This window comes from Mus caroli, unplaced genomic scaffold (assembly GCF_978045245.1).
Source record: "Mus caroli unplaced genomic scaffold, Mus_caroli_1 scaffold_19, whole genome shotgun sequence".
NCBI classification, from domain to species: Eukaryota; Metazoa; Chordata; class Mammalia; order Rodentia; family Muridae; genus Mus; species Mus caroli.
In genome coordinates, this window is record NW_028227274.1 from 12715194 (window position 1) to 12728723 (window position 13530).

Consider the following 13530-nt stretch of genomic DNA (forward strand, 5'->3'; position numbering starts at 1 on the left):
CTCTGACAGATGAATGCAAGCCTGAGCTCCAGTGACTGCCATAATCTCAGGTTGTGGGTATTCATAGGCACTGCCTGCTTACCTGGACATTTGATTGCTAATGACTTCCTTCATGTTTATTCCAAACATATATTTTGCTCTTAGTATCTTTTCAAACACCACAGACAGCTAGAGAAATGGCTTAGTTATTTTAAATATTTGGTGCTCTTCGAGATGTGAGTTTAGTTCCCAGCATACAAGTTGGATAGCTTAGAGTCACCAATAACTGCAGCTCCAGGGTATGTGCCCATACTTGTGTCATGGGTACACACACATACAAATATGTACACACCAATAAAAATAAACCTTTAATTAAAAACAACACATCAGAGCCATTTTCTCATCTACCTTTCTTGTCTCCACATTATTTCCAGAAGTCCTTACATAATAATTTAACTTTCTTGGCTCTACTTCAGAAAGCAGCCTTGATATTTATACTTAAGCATGTTCTAGCTCTGTAGCTTGGCTGACCTTTAATAAAGACTGTCATTTCTTAATCCCTCTTTTCAACCACAGCAAGTGCCACCATCTTTTGATCCAATTCAGTCTTGTTTTCACAGATTTGTAATCTTAAAAAAAGAGCTTAAGATGACCTCCCTGCCAGTTTCATTAAGACAAAGACAATATTTTTAAGTCCAAACAATCTCTTTAAGTGCATGGCCATTTCGGTAAGGATGTTGTAAGTTAGTGAACCCACTTTAAACTTGCAAGCTCTAAAGTTCATGCAGCCCTGAAAAGGCAGAAAAGGCAGGAGTAAACACCACCCCACCCGTATGGGCATGCTCAGGTTAAGGCAAGAAATCCAGAAGTAGGAGTGGGTGAGTTGGTGAGCAGAGAAAGGCGGAAGGGGGCAGGGGAGGGGGAAGGGGGAGGGAGGAGGGGAGAGGAGATAGGGGGTTTTCAGAGGGGAAACCAGGAAAGGGTTTAAAGTGTATTTACATTTGAAGTGTAAATAATGAAAAGTTCTTAAAAAAGAAAGAAAGAAAAAAAGAAAAAAAGAACAAGAAAGAAATCAGGAAGTTTCCAACCCAAGCAAGCTTACTTTTGAACATCCTGCAGGCTACATGGAATATAGAAGTACAAGCGAAATAAAAATCATGGGTCCTTCTAGCCTTTGGTGTCCACCCCTACCTATGAGATCACTATTTAGAAAGAGCATGTGCAGCATTGGCCTGTCCCTCTGTTTTCTGGTTTAGATTTGTCACCTGGGAAGGGCTCAGGACAACACCTGGTTTCTCCCTCACAAGACCCACAGGTGTGAACATAGCCTAGTGCAGGAAGAAAACTCTAAAGGCAACAGCCACAGTGGCTGCTATAGTTCAGTCAGTGGAAGAATTAGCAATTGACTTGGTTCTTAAGAGGAGCAAGGTCTGAGAATGGACATAAATGATCTAGGCCTGAGTTCTTCCTTTAGGAGAGATACTATTCAATCACAAAGATCATACTGGGATGGAAATCATCAAGGTACAGAGTGAAAAAGATCTGCAACAAAGGAGCTGACAAATGGGATTACAGAAAAGAAGAAATTAGTTGGAGCTTAAAGTCAGTTTAGTCATTTATACACAAAGAGGTAAGGGTTAAGGTAGTGATGGAATGGTTTTTACAAGTGTCACTAATTAGTACATACAGAAGTAGAATAGAAAATTCATCTAGGGTGTGGGAGTATCTTTTCAAAAGGAGGACAAGAGAATTTGGGTTTGGAGTTTATATTCCAAGCTAGGATCTAATTTTGTAGACTAGAGAGGGAAGAACTTTCAGTCTTTACTTTGTAGCACAATCACACGAACTGCTTGCAGTCGTCTTAATAGAGTTTCTCTAACCTTTATGATATCTATAGCAAGGGTGTGAATGAGCTACACACATTGTTTTTCTGAATACTTACAAGACACAATCTGGAACTGGAAGACTCAGGGCTCCTCTATCCTTGAAGACTTCTTGGCCACTGGACGTCCACATGGTGACATGGACTTTTAGGGTGAAGGTAGAGCAGAAGCTGACTGCTGACTGAAGAGGCCTAAATGGTCACTATACTTGTCCCAGTCAAGGATGGGAAATGTCCCTGAGAAGGCCTTCAGGGTATCTGGAGGGTAGGTTTTCCCTCAGACCTTTCCTGACTCCATATTTCCAGAAAGTTCTAAGTACCACTTCAAATGGGATTCACCACTTTACCCTACTCACTAGGAAAGCACTGAGGAGTTAAATGTGCCCCTATGCCTTCGTACTTGGAGGACATGGACCAGGTATGGAGAAGCTAAAACATTCCGCTTTCTCTGGTTCTCTGGGGCACAAGCTGTGACTCCTGTTCTCTTGTCTGGCCTGTCATCAGCTGACTAGAGGCTCAATTTAGTGTCTGTATTTTGCTCATGCAGTGGATGTTCTTGTTTTATTATCAAACTTGTTTTATTTGGTGGAACTGAAATAAGGTCTGACTTTGTAGCCCAGGTCACCCTTGAAGTCATGGTGATCCGCCTGCCACAGACTCCTCACAGTTTTCAAACTTTAAAGCAGACATGAGGAAAGAAGGTGGGTAGATGAGGAGGAGAAGGGGAAGTAAGAAGTGGAGGAAGAGGACATACAGAAGGAAAGAGAGGTAGAGAGAAGACGGTGACGACACTGGAAAAAGAGATGGGGTAGAAATGACCTAGGAAGGTTTGGCTTGTCTTTTCCAAAGGAGTAAGAGAGCACACTTGTGACTTGTGATGCTTAGAGCATTGTCAAACACATGGTGAAGCCTAGTGAAGCAAATGGCTGTCCTAAGTTTGTCCTCTAATCTGTGTTCAACACTAGAATCACTGGTCCAGAGTTTGATGGTAGTGTGGTTTCTAGATTTCTGTGAACAATATCCAGGATGAATCTGATACACGAGCAGAGTCAATAATCACTCCCAACAGCAGTGGTGTGGGTAGGGAGAAGTAGGCTGAGATAACCAATATTTTCAGTTTACTATGGGTTGACTTGTGTCTTCTGGACAGATACATTGAAGTTCCAATGTCTAGTCCCTGTCAATATGTTCCTATTTAGATTCGGACTATTTACAAATGTAATCAAGGTGAGTTCAGCAATATCAGTTAAGTCAGTATAGCTGGCATCCTTACAATAGGAGGGAGGTGGAGTCAGGAGGAGAAAAACAGGAAAGAATTGAAGTGGTGTTGCAATGAGCCAGGGATTGTCCAGGGTGGCTGGTACATGTATAGGGAAGAACCCTGTCCATGGGTTTTAGAAGAAAGGTACCCTTGGTGACACTTGATTTTGAACTGATTTTGAATGTATAGCATTCAGACCTGGAAGGCTATAACTTTATCTTGTTTTAAAGCCTCCATTCGCACTAATATGTTATGGCAATGCTAGAAGACTCATGAATAGCCTGGGTTATCAGTGAGGGCAAACCTGTCTTGATGCTAGCTCCTGAATCAGGGCTGTTTTCCACAACAGAAATACCTCTTCATAAAGCATGGATTCCCACATGCAGTCCCCTTCCCTCCCACCTCACTGCAAAGCCCTGAGGTCCTAATGTACTAAAGGGCTTTGATGACCTGCATTATAAAGAACTTAAACAGCCGGTGTTCATTTACCTGAGGTTGGATTTGTTGACTCTATAACAAGGCTGTTTCCAGCAGCAAAGGGAAAAGGCTTTTGGGTTCTGTTTTTCCCCTCTCTCTCCTCATGATGACAATTATTTGGTTTTGAAAATATTTTTGAAACTATTTTAAGGTATTTGCTTTAATCTACCATGATGAAAATTATTCAGTAGACCCATAGGAAGCTTCATCTGAACGCGTAACATTTTCCAGATAGGCGATTACTCTGGCAGTGAGTTGCCAAAGACACAGCTGAAAAAATGGGTCATGCATTCATGACATTTTGGGAGAGGAGCTGCCAAGTCCTTTGCTGTTCACTTTTGTCCTTTTCTGTAAACAAGCTACATTAACGAGTTACTTTTCAAAAGCACCTGATTTCCCCAGTGAGTTTCATGGGAAAGAATTCTGGGTTCCCTCCAGAGGACTCAAATGATTGTTTGTCCTCAGAGTTCAGATGTGCTAAAGGAGCTGGAGGCGAAAAACACACACTGGATTCTGGCCAGTGGGGCCTGAGCACCGCTCCTCCTCCAGCCTTGATTTCTCGGGTTGGTTCACAACTCTGTCTACCCACTGTAGGGAAAAGAAGGGACAAGAGTAAAGGCTTGGTTTTCAATTGCAGTTTAATTATGCAATTTATAGTGTCCAGCAGGAAGGATTTAGGGGCAAGATTAGTGCTCAAGTGTTTTCCATTTTGCATTGCTGTCTGATAAAGAATTCTGTTTGACTATCCAAAGTGAGTTTTCAAAACTGATTCTTTTGGGGCTTGTGGAATGGTGCTTGCTACCAAGCTTGCTACCTCACTTGGATCCCTGGAATGCACACTGTAGGAGAGAGCTGCCTCTCACAGGCTCCTGACAACACACCAGAGATACATCCCTCCCAACCAATGAAAACAGATGCTTCCCAAGTGCCAAATTCCTTTGATAGCACAGTGGTTTCACAAAGAGGGAGACAGAGGATTATCATGAATTTGAAGGCATCCTGGGCCACATTAGGGAGTTCCAGGCCAGTTTGGATTGTACAGTAAGATTTTATTTCAGAAAAATGAAACAAAGCAGAGTAAAAGAGAAAAAAACAATAACTATAAAACAAAAAAACCCAAAGGGGGTGTCTTAGCTTTCCTTTCAGAAATTGGTTAAATTAAAGTTGTCAGATGACGCTTTGAATTGTGGTTTTGGGGATGGGAATCATGCCCCTTATTGGAACAATGATGAATAGAAATTCCACTGGGGGATTAGAAATGTAAGTTGTTGGACAAAGGTTGCACAATGTGATTCACTGTTCTGAGAAGGACCGTGTAAGAAACACATTAAAGCATTACTCTCTTATGTGAAAGTTCAAAGGCATTCAGTTGCTTATTGAGACTGGCATCAGATCCATGTTTAAGATCATGAGTAAATATTTGGCATTCTGTTTGGGTGTCCACACATTCTATTAGTTTAGCCAAGTGAACAAAGGAATAACATAGAGGAAACAAAAATTCTCCTGTAAGGACCTGCCTCAATGCAGCTGGAGATAAGCATATTAAACAAATTAAGGCCATTGTCGAAAGGCAATAATACCATGCTTTCTTTTTACTTGTGGTTCCTAGATTTTATCTACACACACACACACACACACACACACACACGAAAGCAGATATATACTAGGAAGACAAATACAGATGGGAGGGAGAAGGAAAGAGAAAATGAGGAGTAGTTTCAAAAGGCAGCAAAATACATGCGACTGGCAGAGGCTTCACAACAAAAAGAACCCAATTCACTAGACTTTTTTTTTTTAACTATTTTTATTCCTTATATCAATGAGGAAAGCAGGCCTCTTCATGAGAAAAGCATTCTCATGCAGAAACATAATAACAATAAAATTTGCAGGTCTTGACTATGTCTCTGCTTTATAAAACCACTCAAGTATGTCAAAAGAATGTAAAGAGACAGATCTGAGAGGTAAATGAACCCTGCCAGAGGCCAGCTGACTCCATTGTTACACAACAATTATATTCTCAAATACAGAGCATGCTGCTCTTCTCCGGTAACACAACCTTTACTTGTGTGTTCAAAAGGGGGTGGGTGAGGGAAGAGAATGGGAAACCTTTTGGCCATAATGCACAAAAAGGGAAATTACATTCATGCCCTTGATCTCTTGAGATCCCTGTCCCCAGATGTAATCTCTCTCTCTCTCTCTCTCTCTCTCTCTCTCTCTCTCTCTCTCTCTCTGTCTCTCCTTCTCTCCCTCCCTTTCTCTACCTCCCTCCTTCCTTCCCTCTTTCTTTTACAAATTTTAGTACACACACATACATACACACACACACACACACAGACAGAGAGAGACAGAGAGACAGAGAGAGACAGAGAGAGACAGAGAGAGACAGAGAGAGAGAGAGAGAGAGAGAGAGAGAGAGAAAGAATCCTCGCCAACTGTGCTTTCCCTATTTTAAGGTTGGCATTGCTAGAGCCATAACTATTATATTTGATGTAAAAATCTAGAACCACTCGCCAGGCCAACTTCTGCTCATACTAGTGAGGGATCATCTAGATTAGAGGTATCCCTGGTCACACAAGAAGTATGTTTTCAGTTACACTAACTGAAGCAGGAAGATCTCCTCTGAGGTCTGGTGGCCCCTCCCAGCTGCAGCAGCTCAGACAGAAGGACCTTTCTGGTAAGTTCATCCAGCCCATGGCTGCTTCTGCTGACATTTTTTTTTTGACACAGGGACTCAGTTTCTTTGGCCTGGCAATGTGGGCTGAAGATAAGTGGCTCTCCAGGAATGCTCCAGGCTGTTAGCACCAGATTGGAACTCAAAGCATCCAGCCTTGGGGACTGGCCAGCTAACATGTAAAGAAAAGCAAAAAAAATATTCCTGATAGATGCTTGCTTCTGCCTATTGAACTCAGGTTCTCTATGTTTAATAAACTAAGGGGTATCTGGCACGGACTAGGCAAAAGCCATGTCTTTATATTTGAGTGAATTAACAACAGGAACTAAAGTTGGAATTGATTCTTGAAGTCGTTAGTGACTTAGATATAGGAGAATATTGTCACAGAAATATAGACATGTAGGCACTTTTATGAAAAGTGACTTCGATTTCCTTGATTATTTTTCTGGGAATGTTCTAGCCAAATGCAGACCCTGTATGAAAGCAGAGAGAAAACTATTTGGGAGACCATAGGAGAAGGATGGGAGAGAAGCTAGGGTAATGTAATGGGAGGGGTAAAGACAAAGTATAATACACATGCATGAGGAGGCTACAGTGACCCCAGTGTCCCTGGTTGGCCTCCAACTACATCAGTACCCAAGGGTAGCCTGAGCTTTGAGTCTCATTCACAAGTCTCCATCTCTAAGAGCTCTAGCACAGGCACATCCTACCACAACCAATTTATGTGCTGATGGAGAGAGAATGCAGGGCATCATGCTCATTTGACAAGCACTCTACGAACAGAGCTACATCCAAAGTCTCCTGAAACCCATTATTTGCATGCTAACTAAAAAGACAATAAACAGAAACATTAAAAATAAAAAAGCAGAACAACAGAAAAAGAAAAATATGCCTTGCCCAGTATAAATACAGACTTACCACCTTTCTCCTTGGCAACTGTGAGTTATAATTTATACCAGGGAAAAAGAAAGAAAAAAGCCACAGAGATTTGTATCTGTGAGTGAGATCTGAGCAGTGTTTTGCCACAGGCCAATGTCAGTTTTTTCAGAGTCTCTTAAGTGAGTAGCATGTGGAGGCCCTGCAGTCCAATTGGCCTGTAGAAAGGGTCAGTGGACTGGGCAGGACAGCTCTTGGTGATGGCCTCTCCTGCTTTATCCCATGAGTGGTTACATGTCACAGACTGGTCATGGAGAGTGTGAAACAGATAGGAAGGCATCAGCCAAGTTAAGAAAGGCAGATGACCCTCAGGTGCCTTTCCACCCTAGTGCACCCAGGTAGCTCTTCAGTTGAGCTGTTTGAATTAACACTTGAGAGGACAGAGGAGAGCTACCTGAGTTGTGCGAGTATTTGTTCCCGAGAGCACAATATAGTCATGGGAACACTTCCGGGTTTGGAGTGGCAGAGTGTATCTTTCATTTTTGGTAGGATGAGGTAGAGGGAAGGATGAGGTTGAGACAGATGAGAAAGCACACAGCCATTCACAGACGAGTGAGGTATTGGTTCTCAGAACCAAGATTGTATCTATTGCTCATAGCTAATGATGAGCAAAGCCTTTTTGAAACATTTACTAATACTTAAGTATTTGCATTTAAAATGAATCTGAATTACAGTTTATGAGAAGGCAAGGAAGTACCTGATTCGTGATCTGTTTCTGGATTTTTCCTGTAGTCACTGAAAAAGAAAGCAGAAAGAAATTTTATATGAAGTCACACTCATCAAGACAAAGTATAGGACTTGTGATCCTGTTTGGTCCTCAACCAAATCACCTCAAGCTGCCATGGGCTCTGTGGACAAGGCTCTGAATCACCATAGGGTCAGGTACAGGTGCAGCAAGAAGGAGAGCATAATGTCAGAGCCTGAAAAGCATGCTAGGCAAGGATGACTGAAGTGCAGTGGACATTTGCTAAGGATGATGGATAGTCAGTTGTACTCAACTGTCAGAGCAGCACAGAAGAGGAGAAAGGCTGGAGCCTGTCAATGGTTCCAGACCAAGACAGCCCCTGGGAAGCCAAGCCCTGAGCTCAGGAGGCTCGAGCTGGTCTAGAACTCAGGGTCCTCCTACCTTAGCCTCCCCACTGTGGAGGTTACAGGCATGAGCTGTGAGTCACTATTTCCAAAACATCTCTTTGTCTGGAAAATGACCAAGACCCTTTTCATTGTTACAGTGTTGCTGTAGACTGAAATACAAGCCAATATCTCAGACAATACCCTGGTCAGGATAGGAAAAGTTTAGAGTAATGGACAGAAGGCAGCAGATCAACATGAAAAATAAGAATCCAAGAACAGCAATCTGCAAAGTTGTGAGGACGCCCCAGCATGGCTAGGGTCATGTGTATCTCACACGGGAGTTAAAAATCTTCAGCAAAATGAATCAACAACCAAATTAATTTCCAGGAAGGAAAAGAAAGAAGAAAGTTTACCAAAATTATGGTTTGCAAATAGTTTTATGCTGAAAACTTTATTAAGCATGCCTTTAACAAATAAACCTTAACTGAAGTAATCTCAGAGCCTGATAATACAGAGGTAAAACAATATTGTATGCCACTATGATTGTAATCCCAGGATTTGGGAGGATGAGACAGGAGCATTACTGACTTGAGGTCAGGTTAGACTACAGAGTGAAATTCTGTCTCGAAACCAAACCAAAACCAAAACCAACCCAATTCAAACAAAAACAAAAGAAAACAAACAAAAAACCCACAGAGAAATTCCTTGTACTCTTTCTCCAGATTGCCTCAGTGAGAACATCTAAATGAAGACTGTTATAGAATTTGAATCATATGGCTCTATAACCCCTGGGGACTGATGTTCTATCAACAAGTGTAACTCTGCATTGGATGTTCATGGCTGTGTGAATCAGCAGTTGCTTCATTTTGCTTACTGAGTACTATTCCACACTATGGATGTACCCTATTAATTATGTGGTTACTGGGTTTGGCTGCACAGAGTAAAGCTGCCGTGAATATAATATATGGGGTTTGGATGTTGCAGGATTTTTGTGGGACAAATACCCCAGGATGTAAATGTGAGTTGCACATTCACTCTTTTAGGAAGGTGCCAATCTATGGGCCATCTGTCCCAACAATTTACTGGGTGAAAGTGTCTGTCACCAAGCCTGGTGACCTGAATTTGTTTCCCTGTTCCTATATGCGAGAAGGATAGAAATGACTCCCATCCTTTGTACATTATTGTTACTGTTGTTGTAATTAAAAAGAATCTGGCAGTCTGTTTCTTAAAAAGACATATAAGCGAAACTCTCTAGTCATTTTATCATTCACCTATAAGTCTACTTTGAACAATTGAGTACCAGGCAAGGCATCATTTAGGGCACAGTAGAGATATAAGGAACATAGAAAATAGAATGGTAAACAGATAGATGATATTTGATTAAGCTGTTGCCAAGAAATGCCAGGGCCAAGCTTGGAGGTGCTAGATAATAAAAAAAAGATTTTCTTTATTTTTAAGATCTCCATTGGACAGTCATATATGTTTCAGTGCTGAGATTTAACAGGTAGCTTTATCAAAGAGACAACATGTTTTGAGGGAAAGCCTCAGCATTGGCTTTTAGGACCTGGAGGATGGAAGGAAATGGCTCCTCCCTTAGGGCCTCCCACAAGTGCAGCTGGTCAATACTTTGCTGTTAGTTGGCTGAGTTGTCTCTGAACTTCTGACCTCACGGGGCTGACAAATTTGTGCTGTTGTTTAAAGCCACCAACATTATAGTATTGTCAGCCTCTTTATCTGGACTTCTAATCCACAGATTGTTTTTATTACTGATCCTGGGATGATTCACAGAGGACCCATTTGCAGTACTGGGCACAGAATATGAGCTAGACATGGTTAATGTGTGTGGGAAGAAGTATGATGCCTTTCACAAATACTGCATTTTATGCAGGGAATATGAGTACCTTTAGACTTTGGATGTCCTGAGAAAAATTCTCCCAAGTCACGGGTCAAAGTGAGTGAGAGAGAAAGAGAGAGAGAGAGAGAGAGAGAGAGAGAGAGAGAGAGAGAGAGAGAGAGTCCAATACATTCTGAAAATGTTTTTATTATTATTGTAATTATTTTTAAAGGTATGTGATCATGCGTGTGCATGTGTGTGTGTGTGTGTGTGTGTGTGTGTGAGAGAGAGAGAGAGAGAGAGAGAGAGAGAGAGAGAGAGAGAGAGAGAGACATGTGTGCATGTATTAGTCTTTAGAGGACAGAAGGGGCAGCTAGAGTGGAGGAAGCTGGAGCGACAGCTGACTGCATGCTGTGAATGCTGGGATCAGAACTTAGGTCCTCTGGAAGAGCAGAAGTGCTCATTCCCATGGAGGCTCCTCTTCATCTTCTATTAGTATTGATGATGATAGAGTGATTGCTGCGGCTCGTTACAGGAGAAATAGTAAATAAGCTCCAAGAAATTCTCTTATTCTAATCTGACATGCATTTAGGGCCATGGAGAGAAGTAGGTAGCTACTTCTCAGAGCTCAACTCTGGGGCTACTCCTGGGTGGTAGATTCTCTTCCCATACATTATTTCCTGGGAACACCTGCAATAAGTAGACATCATTTTTGTTAGCTTGTTTGTTTGTTTTGGGTAGAAGACTAGAGTTAGAATGGTTTGTTCATCGTGTTCAAATTGACATTGTTTATTGTTAAAAACCATTGTTTGGCTTAATAATTTTTACTCAGCAGTCGGCACCGTGGGTTGGATGGGATGGCTTGCCTGCTTTGTGGTTGCTCCTTGTTTAATGTGGCTTTGTTGAAACGGACCACAAGGCAGGGAATAAGAACCCTTCAAAAGGTTTCTGGAATGGAAAGCTGATAAAATGCAGGAAATTATGTTTGATTGCATGGTGTCTTTAACGAATGCAGCTGAATGAGCTACGGAAGGAGGTTGTGAACACACTGCTCATCCAAAGTTGAACAGGTTCTAGAGATCCATGGTCCATTCGTGAACTTCAGGAATGGAAGCTGGAGCAACATTTCCAACCCATCGCCAGCAACATTTTAGGGAACTAACTTTTCTCTAATTTAGTATTCTTGAGTAACTATATTCCATTCTTACAAGTTAATGGATAACCATTCATCTCTCCTTCTACTGTACATTAGTTGATTAATTACTTCAAACTGACAAAACAACTTCAAGGGATATTCTTTTGCTGCCTAGACAATTTAAACCAGTGATTTACAACCTGTTTAAGATAACAGGCCCCTTTGAGGATCTAAGAGCAGCTATGAATCTGCTCCTCTGAAAAATGCTGACATAATGCAGCAGCAAAAGGCTTCTAGACCTTTAGCATCCAGGCACAGATCTGCAAGAATTTGCAGTTTTTAAGTTTGTTTTGTATGGTAGTTCACAACATGTGAAATAACTTTCCAGATTCTAGCTCTTTTAACAACGTCCAGCCCCTGAAAACTTCAGATTCATCACCTGTTAACTGTTTTCAGTAATTGAATGAACTGGAAGCATTTGTCATAGATTGCGGAGTACAGTATGTTAATTTAAAAATTATTCTAAGTTAAGTATGCCAGACACCTCCTAAATTCTGTTTATTCAAAGATAAATACAGCAGAATATCAACAAGGTCATGGTCTAGAAGAAGTAAGGAAGAGAAAGCAAGACAAACTGTAAACTGTAAAATGGTAATAATTTGATGAAGAAGAAGAAGAAGAAGAAGGAGGAGGAGGAGGAGGAGACTGTGATGATGGTGGTAGTGGTGATAGTGGTGACAGGATCTTGTGTGTAGCTCAGGATGGCATAGAACTCATTGTTTATCTCATGCTGATGTGAAAATTATGATCCTCCTGCCTTGGCTATCCTGGTGCTGAGATAATAGAGATGAACCATGGAGAAATGCTTTTAATCAATTGAGTTATGACTGACCTGATCAGCAAACACAGAGAAGAACCAAGAAATATTGCAAGCCTTGAAGAACATCTAGGTTTCCCATGGCTATTTTGCCACTAAACACTATATCCTTTTATAACATATTCAGAAATGTGTCACCAACAATTCAGGACCACAATATTAGTGGCATTATGATCAACTTTTCATTGAACAGGATTTTTACAGCCTTATCTTTTGGATAGGTATGGCATTTTGAATAAGAGATGCCTGCTGTAGGCTTATGTATTTGAACACATGGTCCCCAGTTGATGGCACTGCTTTGGGGTTACAGGGTGGCTTAGCTTTGCTTGAGGAAGTTCACTCCTGAAGGTGAGCTTCGAGAGGAAGGCTTCATAGACTCACTCTACTTTTAGGTCCTTTCTCTGCTTCATGCTCAAGGTTGAGGATGTGCTACCTCAGCTTTCTGTTCCAGTCACCTGCTCACATGCCTCCCTGCCATTATGGACTTGCTCTCTGAATTCATGAGCCCAAATAAAATCTTTCTTCTCTAAGTTATGTTGGTCATGATATTTTATTATGGAAACATGAAAATAACTAATACAATAGGTATCATTGAGCAAAAGCTTGGTAACACTGTAAATACAAGACAATAAATCCAAGTTCAGAGATACGACCTGACTTTGACTACAGGAACTATAGTCATGAGAAGGCAGAATGTGAGAGAGTATTTTGAAAGTGGGTAGATGAAAGTGATGAGATGGAAGTTTTCTTACCCATGGAGTTTTGGGTGACCGGAAGCCCAGTCAGTTGTCTCATGTTTTAGGCATCTGAAAACTTGGAAGCTGTTATGGGCTCTTCAGAAGAGAGGCTATTTGAAGGAAGAGTGGAATGGTAAATAAATTGGACAGAGTATGGAGAGAAGCTGGAACATGGTTTGCGGATTTTGTAGGAGTGCAAACACTAGGAGATAGCTTTCGAGGCTTAGCCTAGGGAAGAAGATAAAAAGGAAAGTCAATTGAAGCATGTGGAAGAAGTTGAGGCTAATTGGTAACACATGGCTACAGGAAATTAAGACCAGAAAGGATCCTATCTGGTGTAACTTATTCACTTATTCAATGGATACCATTGGATCAGCTTCCTCAAGTCACATATGAGGACTGAGCTCTGAGGAGTCAACTGTGAACAAGATAGTAGCTGCTAAACATCTTGTTTCCTGCTTCCAAAGAACTTGGCTTCATCTCTTTCTCATCTGGGCATACATCTACATGTATACTGTAATCTACGTTTAACATAATCCTTGCTGGAGAAATGAATTGCCTTGAAAGTGTTTCATGTAAACACTTTCTTGAGGTGGGGTGGGGTTGGAAACAGCAAGGCAATAAATCAACTCTTCTTTCCTGGTGTACAAATATGCAATTATTAATCTGC

General features: G+C 41.4%; 1 protein-coding gene across 2 annotated transcripts in view; it reads right to left on the reverse strand.

Annotated features, from left to right (window-relative positions):
- Chst9 (carbohydrate sulfotransferase 9) overlaps positions 1-13530 on the reverse strand; it is a 296669-nt gene that overhangs the window by 34258 nt on the left and 248881 nt on the right. For both annotated transcript variants that reach the window (XM_085833406.1, XM_085833405.1), the window contains one exon: positions 7904-7941. In XM_085833406.1, coding sequence (XP_085689532.1) covers positions 7904-7941 — 38 coding nt within the window. The remainder of the gene's footprint in view (positions 1-7903; positions 7942-13530) is intronic.